The sequence below is a fragment of the Pollicipes pollicipes genome, unplaced genomic scaffold, assembly GCF_011947565.3.
Source record: "Pollicipes pollicipes isolate AB1234 unplaced genomic scaffold, Ppol_2.1 Scaffold_3087;HRSCAF=3621_pilon_pilon_pilon, whole genome shotgun sequence".
Taxonomy (NCBI): Eukaryota; Metazoa; Arthropoda; class Thecostraca; order Pollicipedomorpha; family Pollicipedidae; genus Pollicipes; species Pollicipes pollicipes.
This window is the reverse complement of record NW_023596225.1, coordinates 4,413,474-4,422,662: the sequence shown is the minus strand read 5'-3', so window position 1 is coordinate 4,422,662 and position 9,189 is coordinate 4,413,474. Positions and strand designations below refer to the sequence as shown.

The 9,189-nt window shown below is 52.9% G+C and overlaps 1 protein-coding gene across 1 annotated transcript; it reads right to left on the bottom strand.

The window, feature by feature from the left end:
- Nucleotides 1-533: 533 nt before the first annotated feature.
- LOC119089700 (cytochrome b5-related protein-like) lies at nucleotides 534-3,058 on the bottom strand. The gene is given in 3 exon segments (XM_037212513.1): nucleotides 534-1,797; nucleotides 1,799-1,972; nucleotides 2,903-3,058. Coding segments are annotated over 3 exon segments (1,440 nt in total). The 3' UTR covers nucleotides 534-687.
- Between the last annotated feature and the right edge of the window lie 6,131 nt (nucleotides 3,059-9,189).

Sequence of the window (9,189 nt, the reverse complement as noted above, 5' to 3'; positions counted from 1 at the left end):
TCATGGCCTTCCGATTTTCGAGCTGACTTCAAGAACTCTTACGACCACGCCGCCACCGCGCTGTTGCGGCTATTATTATAGGGCCTTGGTTGCCACCCCGCCACGCAGTCCTAGCAGCGTAGGATGTTTACGCCTGGTATTTTGCGGACCCAGCAGTCCAGCGGCAAAACTTCTCAGTTGGTAACTCGGTAGCAGATCTTCTCCACCAGTGGCGTTTTTTTACCTACCGGTATACATACACCACCAGCTGTAAAATGACATTGACCTCTAGAGGCAGATTAAGGTTAACCGAGCGGTTCGTGCCTACCTTGCTGGATTTACTTCAACGTCGAGCCCCAGCGCACGACCAGAACTTGAAAATAGCGCGTCTGTCGCTGACGATGAGCGTTACAAGTGCGTCCCAGCTGCCAAAAAAATTTACTGAAGTACCAGGCCGTTGTCATCCCGGTCATCTCAATGCCTCCACGCGTGTTTGCACGATTCAACGAAATGACGTTTCCAAGGGTATACTTCCATGGTCTCAAAAACTTCCATGCAGGTGAAACTTTCTGTATTGTAATGGGCATGTTCAATATATATTTTCAACTTCGGATACTGCTAATGAAGCCTAGCACTCTAGCGACTCCTGCTGATGACGCCTGGCCATCCCAGAGTCCCCCTTCGGTGGCTTCCAATCTCCCGTCCCTCTCAGAGTCCCCTGTTGATGACCTCCGGTCCCCCGGCGCCGGCGGCGGGCATCAGGTCGGAACATCGCGGCTCTGAGCGCACCATTTGCTGGTACTGACCACCGAACATCTCCCGCAGCGAGAAGTACCGGTATCGCACACCGAACTCGGCGCACACCTCCTCGAACACGCCGTACAACGACGCCAGCTTGGCGTGGTCGACCGTGGGGAACATGTGATGGAGGCCGTGGTCGCCAAACAGCGTCAGCACCAGCGGCAGCGAGCCGCGCACCGCCTTCCGGTCCCCCACGGCATCCAGCTGCTGGAGGCCCCAATCCAGCGAGGCGAGCGGCACGTCACCGTCGTGGAAGATGCTCGGGTGGTGGTGCGCCGCCGCAAAGCCCACCGTCAGGAAGAGGTAGCTGGCGCTGGCGTGCGTGAGCGCCCAGAGCGGCAGCGCGCGCGCCGCGGCCGCCAGCCAGCCGCCGCCGGCCGGCTGGGCCGGCAGACTGGCCAGCATCGTGAGCAGCAGTAGGTGCAGCAGCGGCAGAATATTTTCGGGCCGCGGCCGCTGCTCGCCGCGCAGCCAGCGCAGCGTGCGCTTCAGTCCCTCCACGAAGAAGGTGAGCAGGATGGGGATGTGGTAGAGTACGAGATGGCCGAGTCCACGGCGCAGCCGGCTCTTGGCGTGCGTGAAGAACAGCACCAGCGGCTCCAACTGTGTCACCTCCAGGTCGTACAGCGTGTTGGGAAACATGTGGTGGCTGAGCGCGTGCGAGACGCGCCACTCTGCCGAAGACAGGAACGACAGGTCCAGGTAGAACATGCGCCAGTTGTCGCGCTGGTGCAGGAAGTTGTGGCCGGTGCCGATGGCGAGCATCAGCGCACCACCGGCCGCCAGCGCCAGCAGCGGCGACCGCAGCAGCACCGACGCCGCCGACGCCGCCAGAAACGCGCCCACGCACGTGTCGGCGATGACTCGGGTCGCCAGGCCCGGCCCGGTGCCCAGGCGACGCAGCACAGGTGCCGCGCGCCGCTTCAGCGTCCGGTAGAAGCCGTCCTCGAGGAACGTGTAGGGCGCGTTGCGTGGCTGGTGTGCGGCGCGCACGTGGTGCTGCGCCAGCAGGCGCTCCGGTGCTGCCCGTCATCAGACAGTGGCTCGCCTCGAACAGCTCGGTGATGTCCTGACCCCGGGTCACGTCGATCCAGAACCGGCCGCCCGGGTGCCGGGCCGCGAACGCGCTCAGGTCGTAGAGGTCGTCGTGAACGCGCCAGAGGTCACCGACGTCGTCGGCCACGCGCTTGTCCTGTTGGCGGGAGCGGCTGATATAAAGGGGCATTGGCGGGGAGGGGAGAGTGTCAAGGCAATATTTACACGAACAAGTCTAGAGCTACACCTTACAGTGCCTGTTTTGCCCAGTCCGCCAAAGAGCGTGTTTGCGACGTCACATGGTCCTATGACGGCTGAGGCGAAAATGCTTTGTTCGAGGCTGTTCCGTGACTACGATCCCAGCAAACCGTTCGGCCTCCGACAGCTAGGCGACGTGCAGCGTTTCTGGGTTTCACGGCGGCTTCAGCAGCGCCTCTTATCGCAATCTTCATAATTACTCATGGTCAAACTCTTTCACGGCTCCCGTTTATCCCTGCTGACCGTTGGTGTATTCATGCGAACTGATACGACCCCAAAACGACGCCCCCTGGCGCCAGCGGTAAAGCATAACTAACATAACAGCAACGGCTAACGATCAGGAACGGTGGCATGCAAACCCGGACAAACCAAACGTGTTTCACCTCTTGAGAGCCGCTTGCGGTCGATCAGAATTTGAATAGTCTGACGCAATGGTAGTAGTAATCCTTTGCTTACGCAAGACTCGGGATCTCCTTTCACGAACAAACCACGTCCGACCATACCACCACATCTAGATCCGCGAGGGCTACTTCGCATCGACTCCGTGACAACTCAGGACAGGGCAGAGCCCAAACAAGCAGGAATAATCAGGAAAGACAGCAGAGTTTCGAGCTGCTGGGCATCGCGAACCCCCCCCCCCCCCCCTTAGAGCGCCTCACTGAGGTGATTAGAACGACCGCCCAACACGCGACTCGCCTAGATCATTGCCTCAGGCGCGTCACCGCCATATGACCGTATGCGTGACCACCCTCTGGCGGAGGCTGGCCCGACGCGAGCCTCCAGCGGCGGGTCGCGCCATAGTGCTCTCCACCTCAGTCGAGATGCTCACCTGAAGCCACGGCACGCTGGATTTATCCCAGAACCATCGCTGCCGGTGTGGAGGGTAGCGCAGGAACCGGCTGGTCCAGCCGTGCCTCTCGTCGTCCTGCCGGGCGGCAGCGGCGACGGCGCAGCGCTGTCGCGGCGCGCGCGGCGTGCCATCCATCCCGCGCCCCCGTTGAGAGCGGGCGGTGAACTGGCCGTGGGGATGCGGCGCAGTCAGAGATGCCTGCCCAGACGACCGGTGCGGCGGCGTCAAGGTCAGATGTCGGGTACGGACGGCGGCTTCCCTACAGTCGCCCGCCCCGCCGCTGCGTTCGCGTGGGCGGCGGCTGCGCAGTCATGATATTGCCTGATGTGTCTGTGGAACCCTGAACGTCGGCTACGCTGCTTTGGTTGGCTCGTTAGGGATTATGAGCATTGGTTACGTCAAGTTAGCGGTAGTCTAGGATCATTTAAGAGTGTCATTTTGCAACAAATGCAGACTGACAACCTCCTGTGGACAAAAATAGTTATTGGCGCCGTTTGCCGTCACTGATGTGGATTTCAGACACGTGAATGGGCTCGAATCAGACTGTGTCATGCAAGCTTCCTCTAAACTCGGGCGTCTTCCCTGTCATGTGGAAGCAAGCAGACATGATACCGACGCACTATAAGGGGTCCAAAAAGCTGCCCTAAAATTACAGGGCTGTGCCCTTGCTTTCTATCTGTTCAAAAGACATTGGGGAAAATCGTGAGCGATAGCTTGTTACATCAGGTTTGTCTGCCCACCCTTAGAGGCCCGGGTATGGGTATATGTTTTTTTTTAGTGGAAATAGCCCAAATGGAACGACGATCATTTGTCCATCGATTTCGTGAGGGCGCATGGTACTGCTTGCTTTGATGTCACAAGTTTTATGTTGCAAGTTCGATGTTGCATGTTAAAAGGTTAACGCGGATACCAAAACGAAAGCAGACCAATTTGTTTTTTAGTTCCGTCGCTTGAGACTGCTTTCTCCCGGCGGAGACTGGCGTGTTACAGGAAAAAATTGGTTGTCTTTCCGACGGTCCATTTGGGGAAGAGGACTTGATTTTGTGGATGACAACCATTTTTTTACAGGAACGTGAATTTGGTTTCGAAGCTTACACCCATTTTGGGACTGCCCAATTTTGCGTCTACCTCTTTAACGGGCGTTTGTGATATTTGCATGAAGTTATGAACTGAAATAGCCGTCTTGAAGATCATTTGGTGCAGCCCACGGCCCCGCCCTTCTTAAGACCACACCTCTCTAGATTCTGAGCTACGCGCCCGCGGAGGTGTGCAGCCTTTTTCAGGGACACTATTTCAAGGTCGCCCAGCCATCTATGGCACCATCATAAACACTATTGAAAGCCTGCGATTCCAATGAACATGCGGTGACCAAGGCCAAGACAAATACAATTGTCGAGTCGTCAATTTCTGACGTTTGTGAGCACGATTTCCAGGTGTAACAGTCGTCCAATTGCTCTGTATCAATGCTATTAAGGTTACAATGACGTAATCCAGCAATGACGCATTGAGAAACATATTTACCAAACAGAGAAATTGTTGTGTTGTCGAGAGCAGTCTTTTCCTCGTAGAAATATAGTAATAGTTATAAGTGAGCCTGTTTCATGGTCTCTGTCGCTTCAATATCTTCATATGAGCAACATTCCCTTTGAGCGATTCCACTAATTTTTCAACTTTTCAGAATCGGGTACGCTTCGGACTAAATGATATCCAATGGTTCTTCTGTGCGACCTATGGTTTTCTACGTTTTTTCAAAGTGCGGTCAGCTTGTTGTTCCCCGCATGGAAACTTCACGGCTTCCTGAAACAGGTAAAATTGTTTGCGGATGATAACACGAGCTAGTCTCTCGAAAGTGCTGCCTACTTCTTCTAAATTTGCCCTACCTAATAAGTTGAAAGTGACACCTAAAATGTATTCTTTGGGAACAGGCGCTGACAGCCGCGACCAGAGCGGGTTTTCATGAGGCTCTGGCATTCAGAGTACAGCATTTGAAAGCTGAACCTTTGTTTATTTCCACTTGGAAAACAGGTTATGATAACTGGAGTTGTGCGCCTTGGACGATGTATACATTGTTTGGCGACACCGCGGTTTAGTACGCCATCGGCTTGGCCATACGAGTTTTTGGCACGGCACCTGTCCGCGCTATGCAGACGTTTGACTCGGGATTTGATCAACGCTGCCTCTCTAAAGCTTACGGTGTTACCTTTGTATATCATCAGCATAGCTTCCGCTGCCTGTGGGATAGCCTGCCTCCAGGACGCTGTTATGAACGGATCGGACGGATGTGTATTCCACGTGCGGAACAACCAACGGACCGCACTTTTGAAAAGTATAGAAAACCATTGGGCACATGCTACCTTTGAAATGAGTTTGAGAAAGATCGCAGCGGTCTGCACAGCGTACTTTAATTTTGCACACCCTTCGCGGTGATGGTCTTTGATCAGACGGGAAACGAAATGCGCGAGCGTAAGCAGCTCCATGTCAAGCTCCATAGCTGATAAGTTTTGGGAAAAATCGTAGGGGTCCGGGTTGGATGACTGAACTTTGTGAACCTCTGGATACCATATTTTGGAATGCCGCAGTAAACGAGACGATTGTAATCTGCATTCCAAATTCTATCATTGATGAGTTTTAGCAAAGTTACAGGGGTCCGGGTGCACCGGCTGCGAGCTTTGCACACTTCTGCCTTTATGGTTTTTAATGTGGCTCGAAGCGAGATGCACTATCACAATCGACATATTTACCTCTTTCACTGGCATGAGTTTCGGAAATTTCGTAGGGGCATGGACTTAACAATCTTGAACTTAGTAGATGCTGGAGCTCATAGTTTTGAATTTGGCGGGACATGAGGCGCACCATCGCAATCAGCATGTCGGACACTACAATTGGCATAAATCTGAGCAAAATCATAGTGGTCTGTGCTCCGTATTTTAAGGTGAATATATACGTGAATATATATATATATATATATATATATATATATATATATATATATATATATATATATGAATATACATAATTTCATTCACCGTATTTTTTTGTGTTAATATACATGCATTATATGTCAATATGGATATATACACTTGACTGAATCACAAGCCCTGTCGCAAACAATAGAAGCATGATCGAGCTCCAATCTGATCAGGAAAAGATAAAACAGTAAAAGTGTTCCCGTGTCCGCATCATACGGCGTGCGTGCAATGTAGTGCAGGACGTTGGAGTTTTAAAACAATGTGTTCGCGGGGCCTTTACATGGTCTTTGTAGTTAGGCGACGGTCAAATTGCGCGCCGAGGCAGCGAACAACGGGCTCCGACCAGAGGTGGATCCAGAGGGGGCTGGTCACGGGGCCATGTCCCCCCCCCCCTCCTACTCCTTAGACCCCGAATGTGTTCTACTTTGGTGTAGGGCCTTTCCAATTCCCTGTCACTTGCGGAGAGCTCTACGCTCCTGTCGGGGACTCCATCTGTCAACCCGCTTGGGCACGATCCATCGATCGGGGTCTTTCACATTAGGTTTTGGGTACCTCCCATTAGAATGGAGATTCCTACGCTCCTGTCGAGGTTCCATTTGTTAGCCTACTGGGGTGCATTGGATTGTTCGGGGGCCCTATACATTTGGCCTTGGGTACTTGCTATTAGAATGAAGGGTCTTGCCATAGTAGGGCCCTACTCTCTGCTGGTATACCTTGACTCTGTTAATCGATCAAGAGCCCTGCACGGATTCTTCACATTCGCCCGACAGGCTCTATACGCTATTGCCGGCGCCCCACATGCCGGGGTACGCTCGGTAGCTCAGGGACCCTTCTCACTGGTATCGGGTTTTTTTCACTTACTCGGAGTGCTCTGTGCTGTTGCTTGCGCCCATATAAGTGATGCAGCGAGGCACTCGATGCCCAGGGACCTCATATATTGATCTGGGGCCCTTTTCATTTAAGCTCATTTGAGGAGGACCCTTCAACTCGTCAGGGTGGAGGGCCCTGCCCGGGCAGTCTTTGTCGCGCAAGGGCATTAATTAATGTTCACTGGTATTGGGTTATTCCCCTCTGCTGAGAGGGTCCTGTGCTCCGGCCAGACCCTATATGTTACCCTGTCGGGTTGCTCCCGATCGTTCAAGGGTTCCACCATATTGGTCTTGGATTCTTCTCGCTTGCATCGAGGACCCAATACTATTGACGGGAGCCTCTTTGTTGGCCTGCGGCGTCACCCTCGATCGCTCAGGTGCCGTCGCTATTGGTCTTGGGTTTTCCCATAGCATACGAGAACCTACGCCGTTGACAGGAACTTTAATCTTAACAATATGGATTTGGAGCTTTACGTCTTACTGGCTGCCGGGGACATCTCAAAACGGATGCCTTTATTAGGCATCATGTGGGAAACGGTGGTGGTGTGGCTGGGGCCTAAAGCCCACGCCGACAGATCCGAGTCGAGCGCCCTAACCATTATACCACCACCGCGCCGAAACTCGATATCAACTGGCTGGGGCACCCTTGATCGCTCTGGGGCCCTCCTGAATGGCCGTGGGCTCTTTCGATGAAGTCAGAGGGATCTTACTTTATCGCTGAGAGCCCCATATGTGCTTGCAAGCGCCAGGGCGTTTCGCCTGCTGGTGTCGACGGGCCTGGCTAAATTACTTCGCGCACACAAGTCCGAGATCGCAGGATGACGATTTCCCACGGCACGTTAGCCTTAGAGAAGCAGTCGGGTATGCGCTAACGAATTTTCACGCGTAAGTGTCGAACATAATTTCACGCGCCGCTGGCGCCGTGCATTTATTTCCATTGGTTAGTGAACTTATGACGCTTAAAAAACTTGTGGGACACGTTCCTAAAATATTTCGAGTGCTACGATATCGTGTACTGCCTCATAACAATCAAAACAAAAAAGGCGTCAAACATAAGCCATCAGCTGATCACATCGACCAGCCGGCCAGCCGCAAAAAGTTAGGAATACGCTCCTGCTTGACTTTGATGATATTATCAGCCACCTCAAGTGCATTAATTCATGTTTTCTCTGAAATACTTGGCCTCAAAATAACATGATGCAACATGATCTGGAGAATATGAACAAGCTTTTTGCATTCGTGTGCGTCGTACGCCTAATTTTTTTAGGGCTGCGCACGGTAAGATGGGTCTCCGTATAAAAATAGCACATATAAGAATCTCAAATTTAATAGCCAAAATACAAGAATGTTGGGAGAAGCAGACCCAAAACTCTGAGGGGACCACAATGTTGCGTGCCCATCCCCCCCCCCCCACCCTTGACGAAGTCCTGGATCCGCCCCTGGCTCCGACGAGATCGTCTCGCCATAGAGTCGAATCGCCCCATCCGGGCAGCGGCCACGGCAGCGAGAAAAGTGCACCCTTACTGTCAAGTGAAAACCATTAAATATCACCTGTCTCTCCAAGTCCGTCACGGCCAGCCACCTGACATTCCATGGAGGGTATAGAAGAGAGCTGCACCACATGGCAACATCGTCGACGAGCAGGGAGCGATCAACAGACTGAGGGAGACGTCACTGACCATCAGCGCAAAAAGCGCGACACTTGATAACTCGGTGCAAGAGATCCGCCATCGTAATCACGTTTAACACTACGATTGGTAAGGATCTGTCCGTCCCGATAGCTCAGTTGGTTAGAGCGCCGGCCTTCCGATCCAGCCACCGGGCTCGAATCGCTGTGGGCGCGCGCTGCTTGCCCTTGACAGGCATGGCTTGCGGCCGGTGGCGGCGGCCACGTTATGAGCTCATGTGACGTGATATGTGAACCGCCAGAAGGCAGGCGGTTCGTGCCGTGCACTGCCGCGCGTTTAACTTTCGCCACTTGATCATGCCGTTGACATGAAATTGCACGATCGGGTGGTGGCAGTGAGGGCTCATACAGCAAGTGCCGTTTGCTGTATGGGCGTAAATTTTGATCCCAGTAATCCATCCATTTAAGAGGATCAATCAATGTAAACGTAAATATCGCCGACGTGGAATTTGGCGTGCGATATTATAATTTAAGGCCTCAACGTGCAATAAAAAGAAACATTGTCTCTGAATGTCTCATGTCTCTGAACTTTCGAATAATTGTAGGGTCCAGGTTCAACGACCTGGGACTTCTTACACTTCTGACGGTTATGGTTTTAAATGTGTCTCGAAACAAGTTGCACCACCGTTATGGGCTTGTCAAGCTCTGTCGTTGATGACTTTCGCAAAAATCGTGGGGTCCGGGTTCAGCGACCTTGAACTTCATAGCCTTGCGGGGGTCCTGGTCTGGAATGTGGTGGGA